A 21,818-nucleotide genomic window follows, 5' to 3' on the forward strand; every position below is an offset into this window, starting at 1 on the left:
TATAATAAGCAAATATAGAATACAATAAATTGCATTTGTGTACATAAATACAAACTTTGAGGTAGGGCCTCAAGAATAATGACTTCTTAAATGAATAATACACAGTATCTAATATGTACTCTATAAGATATATATATATGGTGCATCATTTGTAACATAATATATTTTCTTCATGTACAGTTAATGAAAAAATAGAAGGACCTGATTAGCGAACATATCTTTATTCATAGGCAACAGTACTACATTTAGGACATTAGCCAAGTATGCAATTTAAGAATAAACCTATTCCATGATAGGTCCATAATAAAGTGCAAAGAAAGACCCCAAAAAATGAGAGACAAAACAGTTCCTAGTCAATTAGTAAGTATCATCCTAACAATAAAATACACCTATAAGGCAAATGGTTACCTGAAGATGTATTTAATCCGGCAGGTAAATCAGACCACTGCTTGCTTTTCAGTCCATCTGAACACACTTTCTCTTTGGCTGCAGGTTGCTCAGCAATGACGGAGCAGAGACCATAATTCAAAACTACTCGGTCTTCCTGTGCAACTGAAGCAAAATCTGGGAAAGCTAGGAAGCTTCGCCCTCACTAATCCTAGGGCCACTTTGGGGAGAAATTAGTACCAGGATTAAATCACCCAAAGCTTTGCTCCCAGCCTGGAAGTTTTGCTCATTCATTGACCCTGAACTTCTTTCCTTGTAAGACAACCTGCCACACAGCATGCCCTCATGCGAGTCATCTGCCATGAAGAAGTGTGTCCCAAACCCAAACCTGGGTGCGACAGCAGGGGTATGATATTGCCATTGTGCTAACGTTAAGCAATAGTTAGTGCCCAAGTCTCTGGGAAGAGGACAATGGCCGATGGCCAAGGGGACAAATAGGAAGGAAAGTTCGCAATTTCAGGCATGGGACAACCATGCTGACGGGTGGAGGTTGTCAGGAAGCACTGAGGCACATGTAGATAACAGAACAGATCTTAGAGGAAAACTCAACCCCAATGCAAAATCAGCAGAGAGACAACCCAAGTCTGGTATCCATTTAACGCTCACTGTGTTAAATGTCTTTTTAAAGTGCTGCTCACTGGAATACACGTTGATTACATTTCTTACATATTAAAAACACATGGGAAATTTCAAAGACATTGAGGTCATTGATTTGCATTGACCACAGATTTCATGCAATAAATAAACAGAAAGGAAAAAGGAACAAAGGCCAGCTTGGACACATTGTTACACGACAAACACATAGCCCTAAAGACTAGGTTACTAATATGCTAGACAAGTATTTGCAGAAGTAGCCACAACACCAATAGTTAAGAAATATACATGTTTTTCTCCTTTAAGGATATTACAGGGTTACTGTTTTTAACATATGGCTTTTTTTTTAAAACTCAGAATGGATTTCTGGCATTGGTTGGTGTTAGGAAATAATCTCACAGGTGGAAAATACCCCACACTCTGCACAGCGAACCAATAAAGTCTTTTTTCGGCAACTTGGCTTTCTCCTCGGTTTTCAGGGAAACTCTCGAGTGGCAGTTTACGACAACGCTGTTCATTTTCTCATTATTCAATTTTTTTTTCTTCCAGTTGACTGTGCTTTTTAACACAGCATGGGAACACCCCTCTGGTCACATGCATCTCCCAGCCCTCAGCGTTCCAGCCAAGTCTGCGGGAGGGTAGGTGTGCCATGACTGGGGGTAGCTCAGACACTGGACACATCTGGCAAAGAGAGCCTCGAAGTGGAACGTAACTACAGAAATGAGCAAAACCACATCTCCAAGGTAACCGTTTCCAGAACCTTTCGCCTTTAAGGAAAGTGTATGTAAAACCTGGAAGTTGGAGGGAAAAGGGAAAAAAAAATCCAGCTGCTCAGGGACCAGCTACTGGGTCCTAACTGGACAAATGGCAATTAATACCAATGCGGCTGCTCCGTGCTGCTGTCTGGGGAGGAGGAGCCACTCTCACCACGATGTTCACCTTCCGTTTGCACAAAACAAATATGGCAGCATCCAGATTCTTTTCATCACAACAGCAATAATTAGTTGAAATGGGGTTGGTACCCAGCACAAGACTCAAGCTTTAGCCAAGAAGCGAAAGAGAAAATCTAAACACCATCCATCCTGACACAAACATACAGATCTCATGAGAGAATGCTAACTCATTTCAGCTCTTTTCTTCAAACTCCAAGTTGGAAAGGCTGCAGATAATTTCCAAGCCTAAGTTATTCCTCCCTCTCCCACTCCACCAGGCGTCAATGGCAGAGGCGAATGTTGGATACCACTCTGCAAGATCTACTCCCATAATGGGGGCTGCTCCTCAGTATGGCTTTCTGTGGAAAGCAGTGTTCATGGCAGACAGGCCACTACGGGAAACACTGGGGCAGGTGGGACCACAGCTCAGCTTCCTAACGCTAAGTCCAGGGGAAGATCAGTGTTCAGTCTCTGTGAGAGAGAGTCTAGTAAGTTCTAGCTTTGGGAGCTAGACAGAAAGAGAGATCAGGGAGCGAGGAGAACAAACATGCACTGCAGACCAAAGAGATGGAAACCTCCAGTTCAAAACCCATCCTTGTTTCCTCTTCTAAACCTTCCCTCAGGATGCTCTGGAAAACTGGAAGTTCACATCGGCGTTTGGCACATGGCAATGATATTTGCCCTAGAAAAGGGGACAGCTCAGTAAAATGAGTTGAGACTTTTTCTTTTAACAAATGAAGTCCTTTTTTAACCAATGTTACATTAAGGTCTGGTGTTGGGTCCCGTTACTGTTGAAAGGATGAAAATGTCACGTCAATATACAAGATTTGAACTGAAAACTTTGCCTGAGACCCTGTAATATGAAGACAAATAAGAAAATGATTGAAATGGTCTCCCCAAAAGGGAGCAATTTGAGGTTTTGATATTCTTACCATCAGAAAACAGAAACCCAGGCTACACTATTCTAAACTCACCTTCTCTACAGGGATTCCCAAGATATTTTTAAAGACAAAAAAAACACCACTAGGGGTACACACTCTATGTGACCACATATCACATTTGAAAAGTGTCATCTACACATGTTCAGGATACAAGAACTTAATGAAGTTACGGCTTTACCAACCTCTGCAGACACGCGATTCACTCCCATCAGAGTGTGGTTATGAGTACTGTGAATTGGGAACTCTTAAGATTGAATTATCTAAATGTAGTCTTAAATGCTATACTTAATTGGCTCACTCACTACTTATCTAAACTGTATTTATCAGGATTTTTTGTAAATACTGTGACCTAAAAGCACAGTGAATATCATGGTTGTTTTCTATTAAACTCTTCATCTCCTTGGTTTCTCTGTAACTACAATTGGAATTGACTGTGAGTGAAAAAGTTGAGAGTAAAAATTGAGAAGTTATCTGTCTTTTAAGAGTTTGTTTTCATATAGAGAATTTATAGACGGACCAGGGTAAGTCTCATTGTCCCAGAGGCTGAGAGGCAAGGTATCTGCAGCTTATAGAAGGACATGTACAAAAGAAGAAACACTGGACCATGACATTGAACCATGGTGCTAAATGTCATGTAGAAACTGGAATGGAGCTCTACTATGAACGTACAAAATTAGGCACAAATTATAGAATGGCTTCTTGTGGAGGGGTGAGGAAATGACCAAAGAACTCACAAATTGGGTTTTGTTTTGTTTTTTAAAGACATCAGCGGGAAGGGAGCCAGCTCTTTGTTGAGGTTCGTGTGCAGAGTGAAGTGTCTGCATCCTCGCACACTCGAGACAGTTGTTCCACAAGAAGGAAACATCCCCAATTGTGAATCAAAATAAGAACTTAACCACCTCGATGGTGCCCAAACCCGCTGGCCTTGTCTTGCTCTAAAGCATGTCCTGACCACAGCTGATCCTCCCAGTGTACCGTGCTCTGGTCTTTCTGTGTCTGAATGAAGCTCTATACTGCTCAGCTCAGCCCTACAACACCCATGAGTCCGAGTTAACGGTCCTGTGATTCTGCCATTCGGTAGACGCCTTACGGGCACCACGGATAACACACAGCATATATTTTTCTGTTGGCCAAATCGCACATTCCTCCTTGTGACATCACCAGAAAGCGCTCACCTAGCTGGTCCGCTCCTGTGGGGTAAAGCACGTGCTCTTCGGACCAACCCTACTGCCAACGGACACCGTGGACACAGGTGAACAGCGCTTGAGGAGGTCCGTCTAGCTCTTCACTACAGCATGCGACACTAGGTCCTACGGAACCACTCTCATGCACAGATACGAACCAAGAAGTGGGGAGAAAGCAGCAAAATGGGAAGGAAGCTGGGGAAAGCAGTAGGGGGAGGCAGAGAGGGAACGCAGGATCAAGTCTGGGCCATCTCATGCCATCAGACTAGCACTGGGTGCCCAGTTCCAAGTCCTTCACTGGCATTTTGAGTCCCAGGGAGGAGGTTCCCAAGGGGTCGATCATGTTCTTGTAACGCTCCCCACGGTGCTTAGCTAAGAATGGGCCCCAGTCCGGCTGCGGCGAACACACCAACTTTAGCCTCTGCAAAGAAGCCAAAGACACACAGGGTCACGGAAGTACTGCACTTCTTCCCCAAGGTACCAACCCGCACCCCCAAACTGTGCAACCACATTTTCCAGGTGCCCCCTTGATCCAAGAGGACCCCCACCAGGAGAAGCAGGTGGAAATGAATTAAACAAGCCATGGACTCATTAAAGAGGAGAAGTAGTTTGGTTCACTTGGAATTATTTACATCACCCTGCAAGCAATATTACAATTGCTCAGGATTTGCCTTGCACAAGATTAATAGAGGAAAAAGGACCCAGATTTTAATTACACATTTTTTCTCTCCAAATGAACAGAGCCCGCATACTTCTCTCGACACTGCCAAATGCAATTTGCAGAGGACACATGTGCTCTATTACTTTGCTCTTTAGTTCCAACAGTGGGTTGCTACATCAAAATAATTGGATTTTGTTTAGCATATTTCCCAAAAGTATATAAATGGCCAGAAAAAAAAATATCCCGACCCCAAAGATACATTGCCAAGAGTGCGCAAAGATTTTAATTATCTGTTGACAAAAAATATATGCTTCTGACTTGGTTCAGCAGGGTTGGGCACTTGCAGGCAAGCTGCAAATAATAGGGTGTCTCTAGTCCTTCAACCGAACTTCTCACCGAAAACATAATCTCACTAAACCATATTTTAGAAAGAGGAAAGAAAACATATTTCTCACTACATAAGAGGGAACAATTATATGTTTATTAACTATTAAAGTGAAGCTGCCTCTTACAGCTGTTAGTTTAATCTCTCCTTAATTATCCGTTTGCAACCTCTGCGTCCCAAATCAACCATAGTAAATTTATATAGCCAACTCATCAGCTCAGAGAATTTCAGTCTGACACAAAATAGTAGCACTCAACCATGTTTTGTTCAGGGGGGGAGAGATTTCTGGGTCAGTTGGTGGGGAGGTTCATCAGGGACACCAGCAAGCTCCCTGGGGGTCAAGGAGGTCTCAGTAATAACCTCAGGGGACAACGAAGAGCATTTCCTGAGGACGAAAACCGGGGATCTGCCTGAGTAAGAAGACTCTGACCTCTCCCTTCGCCCACTCTACCTCCTCCTTTAGTCCAGTGACAACCAAGGCTCTCTCGAGGCACGTGGACACCTGGCTACACATGTACTCACAGGCTTTATTCCCTTCTGGCTTCTCCCCTCCGGAGCCTCCACGGACATCCCGGAGACCTCCCTCTTTTCTCAGCCTGGCTGGCCCAGAGCAAAGCCCGACAGCTGCTCAGCACTTCCCTCTGTCTGCAGGTGTTTCTGCCTCTTGGTCCTCCCAATGCCCCTCACAGGTGAGTGCGCATTAGAATCACCTGGGGAGCTTGTTAAATTGTAGACTCCAGGGTCCCACTTCCCCAAGACTCTGGTTCAGCGGAGCCACGCTGGAGTCTGATCATCTGCATCTCCCACGAGCTGGTCCCCGGGCCAAACCCTGAGGAGCACAGGTCTGGTCCAAAATGCCAGGCCTCTGGATCTCCAAGACGGAGTCAGAGCTGCCCTATTCCCAGCACGTCTGAGCACGTGACTTGTCATCAATAACAGGAGCCTGGCCACACTTTACTGGTGGCCCAACAAGTACCAGTCAGCCCCCTTCCCATCCACTCTGGAGTGAGCGTGTGGGGATTTTTATTTTTGTTTTGCATTGTAATTAAGAAATAGGTCCAGCATGGGCTTAACTGACAAAGAAAGACGGGTCTCATCTCTACCAGCCATGCTCTGGACCTCTTGTTACATTCTATGGGATGGTGACACTTTAACCAGCCTGGACCCCAGCCATCCCTAACCCAGGCACAACGGAAGGGCAATGATTTTTAATTTAATGGTAACAGATGCTTGGAGGAAGGAGCCTTGAACAGAGGGGAACACTGAGAAGGGGGGAATCTGATGTGTGGTTAAAAACCAAGCACTGGGCTTTATACCATGGGTGAGAGGGGAGGAGGCACTTCCATCACTCATTCCCCTGAGCTGTCACCGCACTGAGCGCTGAGCGATAGCATAATAACAGCTCAGCCTGCGGATTGGCTCAGCGTCTCCATTAGAGGAATAATACATAATAAAAATGGGTTTAATAGAAATGCTGGCAACTGTAATCACTTAATCACCAAGTCTCCCTCTAGAATCGGTTTGCCGAATCTCTCGTTTTTAATGCACAGGGCTCTCAGGGCTTCTCCCTTGAGAGGGGATGCCAGGGGAGAGCAGCGGACCAACTCACCTCAATAAATCGGCCAGGAGCCAGATGCATTTTTATCACAAACATAATTGGGATCCAGATAACGGAACAGGCTAGCATTAGCCAACCGAGCACCATGGACCAGTTAGGGTAGCGGTAAGAGCCGTAGGTCATGGGCTCCCACTGGTAAAAGCTGAAGCAGAGGATAAACTAGGAGGAAAAGAGAAACACAGGCATCAGGGTGGTGAGGTATCCCCGTTCATCCCACAGCCACATGTCGAACCCCTGCTCTGAGCTGGATGTTTACATATCTATGATGTCATTTTATACTCATAACAACCCTGAAAGGGAGTGTCAGTAATCCATTTTCCAAATGGAGGAACTGAGTCTCAATGAGATGACGAGGACACGCCTAGCTGCTGACCCTGGGTTGGCCTCTCGTAGGAATGGAGCATTGCACCTGCAGGTGTGGGCACAGACAGGCTGAGAAGACAGGTTCCGAGGACACACAGCAAGGTGACTGGTGGGTGGAGGTGGGAGGGGCTGGGGGTGTTTTTAAGGGGTTGTCTGTACTTCCTATGATGGGTCATCAGCTTCTGATACAAGAAATAAACCTGTTAAGTTTATATATTTTATTTTTTAACAATTTTATATTTACGAGAGAGAGAGAGAGAGAGAGAGAGAGAGAGAGAGAGAGAGAGAGACATCAATGTGATAGAGAAACATTGATTGGTTAACTCCACAGGTGCCCTGAGCAGGGATCGAATACACAATTAAACCTGCAATCTGGGTATGTGTCCTGACCGGGAATCAAACCTGCCACCCTTTGGTGTACGGGATGATGCCCCAACCAACGGAGCCACACTGGTAGGGCTGTATTTTAATTTTTAAAACATGAATTGAATTACTACTTCTTCGTATTGACCGGGGAATGCCTGCATCCGGGAGCTGGCTATAAAGCTGGCTGATGCCCTGAGTGGTCCCACACGCGGTGCCTGAGCCAGAAGCCTGGTCCGATAATGAGCTGTGGGACAGAGAATGGATGCACAGCCTCCCTTTCGACTGACTCAAGGCGAAGGGGCCTCGTCACTGAATGGTGGGTGGGCCGAGAGCCAGGAGACCGAGAGGCTAATCTCAGCTCTCCCACTAATGAACTGAGGGAGCTGCTATAAAATGGACATATTTCACACCCTGCATGCAACACGGGAGTTTTCTGGGAATGATAGCCTGGTATGCACTCTAGAGTTCCCCCTTATTTTAAGAGCGGTCATGATGTCTTTTCTGCCCACTATCTCCTATCACTGCACGCTTCAGCTGGCAATGGCAGGGGGAACCCTCTGAAGACGGGTTAGTGCCACTGAAAAGGAACAAGGGGAGACACGTGCTGAAAAAGGAAGCACGAAAAAGACAGGACAGGGGCCCCAGCTGCTCTGGCCATGCCTCTGGGGACACTGCCCTGAGAAAAGTGTGTTATTCCCTGGATTCGTCCTGCATCAGCCTGGAGTCACGTACATTATGATAATGACTAAGTTCTTCCCTCCTCCCCACTTTTCTTCTATCTTAAGCAGTAAAATAACTGCCCCAAAATGATAGGAGCGTATTATGTTAGGAAAGAAAACATATGGAAGTGTTTTGGGGAAAACGTGAATCGCTGTACAAATGTGAGGCATCTATATTATTGCTGCAAAGCCCAGGCTGCTAGGGCGAGTGAGTATTTCAATGCAATAATAACTCAATATATCTATTTGAAGCAACATGAGCCTGAAGACAACTGTTGAAAAAAACTGCTTTATGGAAAGAGATGCCGTACTTTAGGCCCCCTTTTAAACATTTGCCCCTAGAGTTATAAGCTTTATTAACCCGTCTATTGGAAGTGCGGCCTAATGTATTTATGGTAAGTTGCTCCATTTCATTTACTATATAAACAGCAATACATCCGCTTATGTGTGCACATAATTCAGTGACGTGATCTGACTATGTACACAATGATTGCATGGAAAGTATTTATAGCCCTATAAATCCAGGAAGGCACGTATAAAAATGATCCATTTTATTTCAGGAGTTTTGAAGTAATTTAAACCCATAATCTTAGCTTGTCCCAGCACACCACAAGTATCCATTTTATAGAAGGGCAAAATATAAGAAGTGTTAGGCTTGGTCCTTCGACACCCATTTCCAGTTGGACAAATATCATACCAAACTTATTAGCAATACACTCCCCTGGGTCGAGTCAGCTTTGATAAAACACTGCCCTCAGGTGAGCCTGGCCCTAAGAGATGGTAATGTAGCCACCGAGTCGGGCCTGCCCTGGGCTTTTGCTGGTATCAGCCCGAAACGGCCAGCAGAGGGCTCGTGGTTGGTGATGATGATGGCATTGACCACTTCTGCTTGTCTGTCGCTTCCCCAGAAGGGGACTCTGGTTCGGGATATTTTCTGGGACCTCTCCACAGGTCTCTGACGGGAGTCTTAGAATGGAAATCAAGTAAAGCACAGCATAGTTGAGGGACTTTCTCAAAAAACACAGCAAGTTCCTAGAATTCCTTTTCCCTAACAGTCTGCTCACACAAAAGAAGACTTTTTAAATCCCAAACTGGGATTAAAAGTTTGAAAAGCACTTGGGTGTTTAGAATTTTTCAGTGTGGCTTAGACAGCCCTGAATTCAATGCTTAGCTCTGCCACCTGCAAGCACTGGGGCCTTGGACAAGCACCTTCGCCTCCCCATGCCTCAGTGCACGCAGGTGCCACAGGAGAAAGAATCACCCCCAAGCGGGGTGGTCAGGAGCTTCAGAGATGGTGTTCGTGCAGTGCCTGCCTCTCACTGACCTCCACAAATAGCATGCTGACTGTTATGATGTGAGGTTTCTGCAGAATATAATCAAATTCTTTGACACTTAATCTCTTCTGGGATTGGAGGGAGAGGTAAGGAGAATCTAGAGTAGATTCTAACTTGATTTTGCCCAAGAATAAGTCATGTACAGTAGTCACTGGGGGGGTGGAGGGGGGAGGAAGTGCAACAAAGAGGAAAATGCCGGAGGCAGGAGAGTGTTGCTTTTTCCTCCCACCAATTAGGTAAGTCCGAGTTCTTCATACATATTTCGGTCCTGAATTCAGAGACTGGAAATTCTATCTTACTTCTTTTCAACTCTCATGCCCTAAGTCTAGTGGGACTTTTCAGGCAGATAACAGCTTCTAAAATGTGAGCACAGATGGGGCCCCAGAATGCTACCTGTCTCCGTCCTTGCAGAGGGAGATAAATACTGAATAGTTTTTCATTGTAAACTTCTGTGTTTTTAAAAGGAAGTTGAGGTATTTTGATTAAAACTCTGTGACATTATTTTTTAAAATGGAAAACATATTTTCTTTACTATTTTACTTCCATCCTGGCTTGTTTTCCTTGAGAGAGGTTGGTACTGTGGAGTAAAAGGGTCTTAATCTGGTTTCTACTGCCACCTGCTGGGTACAGGTGGAACTACAGCTGGCTTCCTGCTATCTTGCTGAGAAGACACCCACCTGCCTCAGGCTAGGGAGGAGAAGGGGGAAATGCAAGGTCTCAATCAGTTACTGTGCTTGGAGAGTAGATCGAGGCAAAGCCTGCAGCCTATGGCACAGTGTAAGAGGTGATGGGACACGCATGTAAGTCCCTATGCAGATTTGCTGATACATGAAGAGCTCTGATCTTTAAGATGAATGTCAGATGATCTCAAAATGTCATCACCACACTTGAGGAAGACAAAACAGTTCTCAAAGCAATAAAAAGGAACAACTGAGTGTCTGTACTGAGTAGTGGTTAGGAGTAAGCGTTTTGCAGCCAGACTGCCTGGATTCGCACCCAGGCTGTTGCTGATTATTGGGTGTGCAATGCCAGGCAAGTCACAACACCTCTGGGCATCAGCTTCCTCGCCTGTGAAATGGAGAGGATTATAATGCCAACCCCACAGAGCTGCTGTGGGAGCGCTGAGGGGAAACACACAAAGCACCTTGAACAGAGCCTGGGCCTTAGTTAGCAGTGAGGACTGTGACTGTTACCAGTGCACGAGGCAGACTGCTACCATGGGACACACTCCATGAGGACGCCCCAAACTGTGCATGAGTCCAGCTCTGCGCCCAACTGCCTAAGCACCTTTAAGCAAGTTGCTCCCCCTCTTTTCCACATCTGAAAGGCAAGACAATCAATACCCATCCTACCAGCTTCCCAGGCTCTTATGTCGGCACCGTCCTTGTTTAAGCACAAAGCACCACATACAAGGTCCCATCCGCACAACACAGCATGCAGTCCTTACAGTTAAGATGGTTGGAGTCACAAATGCCCAGCAGACTTTCCAGAAAATGTTTGGCTGAAATCCGATCATCATCTCTATGTCTTCGCAGAATCTCTGCAAGCCTGTGAACAGACAAGTGGAGGCCGAGCATGAGGTGTGGCGGCAGGAAGGGGGAGGGGCAGCGCTAGAGCCCCCCCCGCCCCCCCCTCCGGTGCCCTTGGCCAGGGACAGCCCCTGCCTGGTGTCAACATGACCCCTATTATGTGGGAAACTATCAGACAAATGACTCAGTCCCCGGAAGATTACGAAAAAACGGACATTTAAGAAGATATTAAATCCTTTCCACAGTGATGTGCAGAAATGTCATCCCGCGGTGACATGTCAAAGCTCAGGTCCCGCCCAGGTGTCTCGGCACTGCCACACCCTGGCATTGTCACCTGCGTAGCCTTATGTGCTTAGCAACAACTCTGGCCAAACCAACTAAGATCATGGCCAATAAGCAGTGTATTATGAAAGCCTTGGGATTCAAGGTAAGAGCCCCTGTACATTGGTGGTTGCTTTTTGTCCCCCACCTTCCCAAGGACACCTTCCACAAGTCAGTTTATCTTTGCTCTGTGTGAGATGATAATGTTAGGCAAAGACCCATGTACTTCCCAGTGGCCATTGCCCACATTGCTGGAACTCAAGGGACTGTGGCTTCTTGATCACTGATTAACTAAAGCAACATGCAGAGGGGACACCGATCTCGTGGCCACACATAACCCCCGTCCCCACACACTCTTGGTTTAGGAAGGTTTCTACACCACTCCTTGAAAGAAAAGGCCATTGAGAAATGTTTTCAAACCGAGTAATTTCTTGCATTGCTTCCTGAGCTCATCAGAAACATAGGTTTCTCAGACCTGTGGGCTCGCTGAGCTGAAGGGACCTGAATGACTGTGAAGCTGCCTCACAGTCAGCTGTTCTGACAAGTGGACCAGCAGCCTCGGCTTAATTCTTCTCAGTCCTTCATCCTCTGGGTCATTTATGTGGAAAGTGGCACCTCTGCCGTGCCCCCTGCAATGCTCAGGCTTCTTCCCCAAGACCTCGACCACATGCTCCTCCTGCTCCCGGGCTCGCCCAGCCCCCTTGGATTTCTGGGGAATTCAGACTCTGGGGGCTCCTTTCCAGCCTTCACTCGCCATCTCTCACCCATTGCCACCACCTCCCTGTGCACCACCTGCACCAGCTGTCTCCCCCTGACTAGAGCCCCCAGCTCCCAGCCCAGACTCCTCCTTCTGGTCCTGCGTCCTCAGCACCTGCTCTCTGCTACAAAAAGGGGGAGAATGAAGCAATATGAGAAGACAATCTCTTGCTGGGGTAGGAAGCAGAGAGGTGGTATTCCTTCAGGAACAGAACAGTTCATTATGTTATGGTAAAAAGTCCAACGGAGCCACCACAGACAACGTAATGGATCCTGAGACTGGTAGTGGCCCTCAGGTCCATGCCAAGCTCAGACCCAGAATGCTGCCAAGCCCGTGGCCTGTGCTGAGAACAGTGTGGGGGCTCACGGGAGGCCTTTCCCACTCACTCTAACAGTTCTCAGGTCGCAGTGAGCTGCCTGCTCTACTTCAAGGTCAACTACAATGCTGCAGAGGGAAGCCCCTGACCAGCAGTTAGGGACCAGAGTTGAACACTGTTCTGCCTCTAAGTCCCTGTGAAGCCTTAGGGACAGCGTTTCCCTGTCTGAGCCTCCGCTGCTTTGCTGAGGGGACTGGGCCCCAGAAACTCTTAGGGCCCTTCCGGGAAGGTCAGTCCGTGGTGAGGGGAGGTTCCAGGTTTCTTCCTCGTGTCCACAAGCAAGAAGTGTATGCTTTGAGCAGCGGTCCTGCCCATCTGTGGATGGTAGTTTGTGTGCTATCAACACCTTCAGTGAATGGCCTCCTTACGCTAGACCAGTGGTTCCCAATGTGGGGCACATGCCTCACAGGGGGGCAATTTGATTTTTAAGGGGGGCAGTTTGAGAATGAGTTATTAATAGTGAATTTTTGCATTTCTTATCATTCTTATGGTTCTAGGGGCCTCAGATACAGTATATAAATATATATTGTAACATATTTATGCATTTCAGTTCTCTATGTTTTGAAACTTTATTTGCTATTTTTTCACATCACTTCATATTATTATTGTTATTTTAACAATTTCTTCCTCAGTACTTCAACTGTCCTTTCATTCTTTTATTTTATTCTTTCATGGATGCCATGTTCTTTGGAAGCTTGCTTAGAGCAAGTTACGGGCCTTTTAGGCTTCCTCCACGTGAATAGGAGTTCACTTTTTAAATAAGAATTATATGCCATGGGTGGGGGACCATCAGGTTTTTAGAGATGCTTAGGTGGGGCGTGACCAAAATGAGGTTGGGAACCACTGCACTAGACCCTCTGGGCATACGGGAGGGGTGAGAACCAAAGGCGTAGAAGTTAAAGCTGTTTCTCTGTTAACTCTGCCCCACAGAGGTCCTGAGACAAGCTTGGAAAAAAGGGCTGCTCCCCTGCATCTCTTAGGTAGCAGCAAGTAAGCCCTTTCGCTGTCTTATTAAATATGGAAACCTGCGTATCTACACTAAGTTCTACCACAGCAGCAGGCAAGATGGTTCCCTTACCGTACACATAGGAGATCCCCACGAGCTCAAAAATGGCAATGATGACGAGGGCATAGGAGGCAGCGTATGTGTCCACCAGCTGAAACATGTAAATCCCACCCTAGCAGGGAAGAGAAACAATTGAGATCAATGGGCCTGGCTCAAGGCTCTGTCCCATTTCTAACAGGAGAGGACAGTCAGGTGTAAACAGGAGTCAGAGGATCTCCCCTCCCTAAAGCTGATGCAGCATGCAAGCTGGAGGCCTTGCCATGTTGGCAAAGCCACCCCCCAGAGACTTGAAGCCCATCCACAGAAAAAGCACAGAAAAGGGCCTAATATCTTACTCTAAGAAGGCCAAGATCAGCATCTGAAGATGTGCATGTGAGAGCAGCCAGATTGTTTTGTTTTTGCTTTAAGCAATAGATGAACATTTCTACCCATACATCTGCATTTGGTTGACCTTCATATAACCTTGAGGCGTCTTCAGGCATTTCTCCTGCATCTCCCTGCATCTTGGCCTCACTCTGTAAGTCTCTCTACAATCGATGAGGCTGAAAGATCATCTCTTTCCAAGCCATCATTTTACAGATGAAGAAACTGAGGCCCAAAGTGGTGACTCGCTCAGGGTCACACAGAGAGCAAAAGCAATACGTACACTGAGTGAGCTAACACTCCGTGTACGGAGACCCTCAGGCTAGAATGACCTCAAGTGACTGTAGGTAGACACTTGTGTGTGAGGAGTAAGCAAATGGACATTTCTCTGGTCAGTAAATTTGGGTTTTCTTAAAGTAGGACACACCTGCCTCGTTGGCTCAAGAAGGCTACATCTCAATTATGAAGATGTAAGAAGTGCCATGAGTAGCCAAGGTGACATATTTCCCTCTGTGGTCAGAATCCCCAGTAGCCTGGGGCCATATGCACAGAAATGCCAGTGACTTGGCTATTGTTATGAGATCTGAGCGCTAAGGGTGAAAGGACAGACAGCCATTGGGTCCCCACCCCCCCACCCCCCCTACTCCCCCCCACCCCCGTTACCTGAGTGATCATCGGAAATCCCATGATGAAGAAACAAATGCAGCAGCCCAGAGTAAAGACCGGCTTGTGGGTGCGCAGGTACTTGGGGAACTCGTCCGAGATGGAGGTCACTATGGTCTCGATGGTGGCAAACTGGAATGGTGCCAGAAAAAGGGCGTCTGAGATAGACCACACCATCCCGAAGGCTCCAAAAAGCCCTCTGTGCTTCCCACAGGGAACATGGTACCTGTATCAGGTTTGGCTTTTAGGACGGCCTTCCCTCGATGGGCCTAAAAGGCCTTGTTGGGTCCAGTCCACAAGGCCACGAGGGAATGCAAGCAGGATGTGAGCTTTAGAAATTACCTCCAGCCCCGCAGAGCCTGCACTCACACTCACCCGTCAGAGTAGCTGAAGCTGCACTTTGTATTCATGAGATGTAAATCCTCCTCCAGTTTACCTGCATTTGATCTTCTTCTTGAGGAAAAACCCTCTTTGCACCCAGCTCCTAACCTCTGAGCGCCTGTCAGCATGATGGGTAGTAGCCTCAGCCCCAGAGCAATTCCGCTAAAAGCGACTTGATATTATTCTCCCTTATCCTGCCCCACAGAATTTGCTTTGGCAAAATGACACCAAAGTGGTAAATACACTGGCTATGTCATGCACAGAAAGTGGAGCGAGGAATAGAGGAAGAGAGGGCCACTCTCTGGCACCATCTCACGAGTCCCCCACAAATGCAAGGTTATCCTGAGTCCTGGACAGGTAATTCACCATCTCTACATAGCTTGAGAGAAAAATGCAGGTACCGCTAAGCCCATCCCCCGCTGCAGGCAGGATGCAGGACCCAGGAGAAGGGCGATCTTCAGAAGGACCCTGGGGCAGGGATGGAAGGGGAGAGGGCTCACCATGGTGTCAAGTCCAAGAGTGAGGAGCATCAGGAAGAAGATGATGGCCCAAAACGGAGAGAGGGGCAGCCTGGTTAAGGCTTCCGGGTAAACCACAAATGCAATGCCTGGCCCTGGAAAGAACAAGACAAATTATTGTAGACAGGCCCCCTCTTCCTGGAAGCCCACCGGGCCTTCTCTCCATGGAAATCCTGAATTGTTACTTATTTGCTGCTTCCACTGTTTTTTGTTTGGTTGGTTGGTTGGTTTTCTTTACTCATTTTTACCCATTTCCCCAATTAGATCTTAAGCTCCTTGAGGAGAAGGAGCAGGGGAATTAGATCCATATCCTGGGGAAATGAGAGGAGAGGCCCCAAAATAATGCCAAGACAGAAACTCAGACCCCAAGACCAGGCTGTGTCCCATGAAAATAACATGAAAAACCCTCCTTTGTATGGATGAGTTGGGGAAGAATATAATAATTATCCTCTAGAACAGTGGTTCTCAACAAGAGGTGATTTTGCCCCCAGGGGACATTTGGCAACAGCTGGAGACATTTTTTAATTTCACAATGGGGATGGTGGAGGATGATTACCGGCATTAGTGGGTTGAGGCCAGGGATGCTGTTAAGCATCCTTCACTTCATGGGTAAGTCCCCACAAGAAAGAATTATCCAGCCCAAATGCCAATAGGGCTAAGGTTGAGAATCCTATTCTAAAGGCTAGAACATGCCCAGAATGGCTTCATTTCAGGAGAAGCCATTTACATAAATCCACCTAACACAGTTCGGATCTTGCCCTACAAAGACTTGGGAATGATGGGGGTATGTCAGTCCACGGGGGAAAGGGAGTAGTGAAGCACAGTGTAAGGGTTAAGAAAGTTTGGGTTCTAATGGTCAAGCAGATCTGGGTCCAAATACATACTCCATGACTTACCAGCTGTGCAACCCTAGACAAGTAATTTCATTTTTATGAGCCTCAGTTTTGCCCATCTGTGCAATGGGAATAACAACAGTACCTCACAGGGTGGTTCCGGGGAACCGATGAGAAAATGCAGGCAAAGCACAGAGACCAATGCCTCACTTGCAGAACGTTAGCTTCCATTATGAGTGAACAATGGACTTGGAAATCAACATTTCTGATTCAGGTTTTCCCAAGAATACCACATGCTCTCGGTGGAGGACTCTGAGCTGCCGTTTTCTCTGCCGTCATAAAGCCCTGCCAGGGTTCCTATCTGCCTCACAGCCTGGCTGGGAGGATTACTGTAACCCAGGATCAGCAGCTGTGAATTTAAGCCTAACCAATGGACACAGACAACAGGGGGTGAGGGCATGAGGAGGGGGGGTTGGGGGGGGGGCGGTAATGGGGGAATAAGGACACATATGTAACACCGTAATCAATAAAGAAACTTTAAAAAAAAAGAAAACTCAATGATAATGGGCAGAGACAATGCCGGGGTAACAGACGTCTAAGAACCAGAAATCACAGCACCTGGAGTTTTTACAACTCGAGCCTAACAGCACTTTTAAACTGGAATTTATCGGGTTGTTTGTTCCGCATGATGCCGAGGGCCTTGGGGCATTTAAAGCATAAAGCCCCAAAGGCCTCAGATACCCCCGCTTTGTGCATTTATTGGACATACAGCAGAGCCGGCCTCGGAAGGCCCCCTGTGAGAACCATAAAAGAAAAGGCCGAATTAAACTTTAGCTCCAAATGGGTCTCGAATGCCGCACACCGAGGAAGCAGCCGCGCTCGGCGACAGCCGGGCCCATAAAGCGGGCAAGAGGTCTTGGCACGGCCCCGGCGGAGGACGGGCTGAGGGCTGTGGCAGGATCCAGCCCCTGGGGGTTCACTGCTCTTTCAGGGTGAAAATGGTTTCCTGTGCGGCCTGCTTCCGTCTCAGCTGCCTCCCTAAGGTACAAGGGAAGCATCATTTTCAGCGAACTCTGTTCTTCCAAGAGGGCAGCGGAGTGGGTTTTAAAAATACATTGTTTATATTACTTTGTAAAGTTCAGATTTTTTTTCTCGAAAGATGGATTGTCTGAGCACCAGTGGAGTTTCCCCAGATGAGGCCCATGTGGCTCATAGAGGCGCCGGGCGTCTCTCCAGTCCCAGGGGAGCCAGTGCCGCCCAGTGGTGCGGTTCAGGCTCCACGGCCCCATGGATTGGAAAGTGGGACTTGGTGAGACTTGTTCTCTCTGGACAAACCTTATCCATGGCATGGAGGTAACAGTACCTACCCTCACCAAGTGTCTGTGAGAATTAAACGCGGGGATACAAGTAAAGGGCTCAGAAGGATGGACACGGAGAACTCAGCAAGCATCGGCCATTATTGGTCTTCCTCTGAGAGGGGGTCAAGGGGGCTCTGCGTGCCAGCAACCTGGGCAGGCCCCCAGAGACCTACAGCGATGTCATCCTTTATCCTAGAGTCACTTAAGACACAGCCAGGGGCCCTGGTCACATGGGGAATGGCCACTCTGCTGGGAAACCTGTCACAGATGGGTGAGTTCTCAGAAGGCGTAAGGGCCGGCGCCCAGGTGATAGATGGTGGATGGCAGGCCTGTTTGAGGGTGTTCGTTTTGATGAGCCAAAGTCTCTGAAGTGCTAGGGGTGAGGCAGTGCTTCCTGGGGGTCTGGTTACCTGGCAGTTCCCACTAAACTCGGAAAGTCTAAATACACGACGCGCCTTTGTGTCCATCTGCTCTGGTCTGGCCCGGGCTTCCTGCTGTGGGAGGAGCATTTTGGTCGGGCCCGAGGCTGACTTCGCACCAGGAGTCGCCACTCCACAGGCAGCCACGGAGATGATGCTAAAAGACTGGGTCCCCAGGATGCTGCTCTGGTGGAGTAGACGCCTGAGAAGGACGCATCCCATCCCTGTGCTCACTGCGAAAGGAGAGCCCAGCTCGGTCTCGTCGCCAATCCCACCTCCAGGCCCCAAAACTCCCGTGCGGCTGAGATCTGGGGAAATGTCCATGACAAAAATGCCTCCCTCAGAAGGCAAAACAGAGTGTTGTTAGGTCACTAAAAAGAACCTGGTTTTGACTGAAAACCAAAACATAGTTACTAGCATCGGGTCGGCAAAAACGTACTGCATGTCTATATGCCGATCCTGCCCAGCTAGGAGGGAGTGGCCGGCTTTAGTATGGGCCCGACCCCAGATCTCTGACCTGTGTCCGCAGAACCTCTCCTGTACCAGAGAAACCAGACAAGCCTGCAAATCACACAGAAGCAAGCAATTCAGACGAGCAGGGCCAGCTGCCCACGGCTCGGAGAGAAGTCCTAGGGGCCACTGCCCCTCCCCGGGGGGAATGAGGCCCACTGTCCCTGTGCCAAGGATCAACACATGTCAGAACAGGTTACAAGGGCTCTTTTTGTTAAAATCAGAGGACATGAAAACAACCTGGAAAAGGGACGTTTCAGAGGGAAACCTGGGCAATTGCCTGATGTAAAGGAAAAGCAGAATTCCATTTGGGTTTTAGCGACACGTACCCCCAAATTCCTTTCCTGGGGCAGAAGAGAGCTCAGATGTGTAAACTAATGTGGCTTGGCCACTGGTCACAATGAGCACGATAATGTCACAAAAATAACAAAATACATCAGGTCTGCCAGAAAGTGGGGTAGGGAGGGTCCTCTGCTGAGAGGGAATGAGGACAGCTGGGGTGGCACAGACACCCCTGAAGACAGAGCCCTCTCTGCCTCTCTCTTGCCCTCCCTGCTCTCCAGGGAGCTGCAGATTTTCCAGGGGAGAGGCCTGGCTCAGCTCTAACCCAGGGCACTGCTGCAGAACCGAACACCTGCTCTCCAGGGAGAGATCATTACCCGCTGGAGCAGGCCGCCTCTTTAACTCTGTGAGGCCCGCAGTGCACCATCAGCACCTCGGAGGCACTAATTAATTACCCTTGGGGAGCCAGGAGAGATGGGCAGCCCACCAAGAAGGTGACATTTCCAGTCCTCTGGTGCTGGCACCTGAGCCATTCGCTGAGAACTGCAGTGAGCTCCTTGAAGAAAGGTAAGTGCACGGCGAAGCCACTCTGGGTTATGTAGGGCCACAGTCATGTCCCTATAGCCCCTGGCATGGCCCCACACTGAGGCATCCCCTAAACGTCTGATTAGAGAATGGTCATAATGATAAGCAATAGCCACAACGAAGTCCCTTAATCCCAAAAACCTTAATCTCCAAACACCCAAATTGTTTGTGGAGAACAAGGCTGGATGGAAATCAAGAGTTAAAAAAAAAAAAATTAAACACACTCTCTCTCTGCAAAATGCTGTGCTAGGAATATGGATTAAACAAGATGAAAATGTAAGCTCTCTGCAAACTCAGAAGTGCCACACCAATGTTAGCCATGAACATAGGATGACTTGGGTGGAGAGTCAACATTTATTCTACGTCCCTCCCACCGCCACCATCCAACCTTTCCTCCCACTGGGGAAAACTGCAGGTCTGTCTTGCTGACTAAGCAGAAAGCCCTGACAGCACATGTGACCCAACAATCTGGAAAGTGCTTCGTCAGGAAAAGGCTGCTCTGAAGGCAATGCTCTTGTGAGGCGTTAGCACTCAGGTCCTAGTGTCCTCTGCAAGGGACACATCCTGCAGCCACCTGTGTGCACCTCAGCTCCGCTGGTTTGCCTCATGACTCCTCGACCCACACCCATCAGATGCAACAGGGGCAACCGTACTTAGGCTGGAGCTGAGGTCAGAGGGAAAAGGAAAAATGGAGCAGAGGAGAGGGGAGCAAGGCAGGGGCTTTTATAGCGACCCCTCTGGCTAAGGCCCAGCCAGCCCTGACCCTATGTGAGCTTCTACTGGGGATACATCTCTGTCCCTCCACAAAGGGGAACCCAGGTGCCCACCCCACCCCCCGTCCTGTTCCAAAGGCCAACTTCCTAGCAGAGCATAACTCAGGGTCTCGTGAGGTGAGCTTGGCACCTGCCCTGCAACAGCGGGCTGACAGCGACACTGTACCTTGGTCCGCCACGTTCTCAATGTTGACCTTGCGCTCATTGGCCATGAAGCCAATAACTGAGAAGATGACGAAGCCGGCAAAGATGCTCGTGGCACTGTTGGTGCAGGTGACAATTAGAGTGTCCCTGGAGAAGAGATGAGAGTTGGTGGTTAGGTGTGCCTGGTGGGCAGGAAGAGACAAGGGGAAGGACACAACATGTGCACACGTGTCTGTGTGTACATGCTATTTCCATACATGCATTTGCTGCAGGCTGGCCTTGTTTTCTTTATTCACAAGGACAGGGACAACCAGTCCTGACCACAGACTCCCTTGGGCTGAATTTATAAGCACCAAAGGCGCAAACAGATCTCCCCTAACTGCCCTCTCCTGGCGCCTCTGGCTCCACATGCTGTGAACTGACAGAGGCAAGTCTGTCCATCAGAGCAGAAATTGAGGGGGTGGGACCTTTTGGGGACAGGAACCATGGATGAGAGAAGGCAGTGGAACCATGAAATGCCACCAAAGTATGATGACAACTTGGATTGGGGCACCCAGGCTGAAAAGGGCAAGGGGGAGCAGAGGGGAGAGAGACCAGCGCCCTCTGCTGGCAACGAACTGCAGTTTCCCAGCCTGCCCTGTCCAGCCATCCTAGACTCAAGAGAGGTCACAGCTAGATGGAGCCTCAGGGCAAGTCACTTCTTCCCACTCTGGTTTTAAATGGAGGCAATGGCCCTGCCTCCCTCACAACTGTTGTGAGGACAGAAGGAGATGATTCCTGCACAGCACAGAGGCCGGCACAGGCAACTGCTCAGTAAACAACCCTCCTTGACCGGCCCCTTAGTTTACTGATGAGGAAAGTGAAGCCCAGGGGAAGGTAATGGCTAATTAAGGGTAGGTCAGGATTTGAATCCAGACTTCCTGCCTCACTGCCCGTGTTCCTTCTGCCACACCACACTGCCTCACTTCTAACAAAGCACAGAGCAATGCTTCCCCCTTGGACGATGTTCAAACTGATTCTCGGTTTCAAGCTAGTGAGCAGCAGTGGCCAAAGAAGTCCGTACACCATAGTCTGACACCACAGTTATGGGCTGAACTACGTGCCCCTAAATTTCATATGTTGAATTCCAAACCCCCAGTTCCTTAGAATGTGACTGTTTTTGGAGACAGGGTCTTTAAACTAGCAATTAAGTTAAAAAGAAGTCATTAGGGTGGGCCCTGGTCCAGTGAGACTGGTGCCCTTACAAGAGGAGGAGATTAGGACACAGATACACGCACAGGGGGAGGACCATGTGAAGACACAGGGAGAACACAGACATCTACAAACCAAGGGAGAGGTCTCAGCCTTGTCAACATCTTGATCTTAGACTGCCAGCCTCCAGAACTATGAGAAAATT

At 48.2% G+C, this 21,818-nt stretch overlaps 1 protein-coding gene across 1 annotated transcript in view; it reads right to left on the minus strand.

Annotated features, from left to right (window-relative positions):
* Window positions 1–4,363: 4,363 nt before the first annotated feature.
* Window positions 4,364–21,818, minus strand: part of SLC6A5 (solute carrier family 6 member 5) — a gene marked incomplete at both ends in the record, with an annotated part of 42,705 nt that continues 25,250 nt past the window's right edge. The window contains 7 exons of the mRNA XM_079788610.1: window positions 4,364–4,519; window positions 6,754–6,921; window positions 10,992–11,092; window positions 13,606–13,705; window positions 14,620–14,751; window positions 15,501–15,613; window positions 20,445–20,569. Of these exons, the coding sequence (XP_079644736.1) occupies window positions 4,364–4,519; window positions 6,754–6,921; window positions 10,992–11,092; window positions 13,606–13,705; window positions 14,620–14,751; window positions 15,501–15,613; window positions 20,445–20,569 (895 nt within the window). The remainder of the gene's footprint in view (window positions 4,520–6,753; window positions 6,922–10,991; window positions 11,093–13,605; window positions 13,706–14,619; window positions 14,752–15,500; window positions 15,614–20,444; window positions 20,570–21,818) is intronic.

The sequence above is a fragment of the Cnephaeus nilssonii genome (genome assembly GCF_951640355.1).
Source record: "Cnephaeus nilssonii genome assembly, chromosome: 13".
Taxonomy (NCBI): Eukaryota; Metazoa; Chordata; class Mammalia; order Chiroptera; family Vespertilionidae; genus Cnephaeus; species Cnephaeus nilssonii.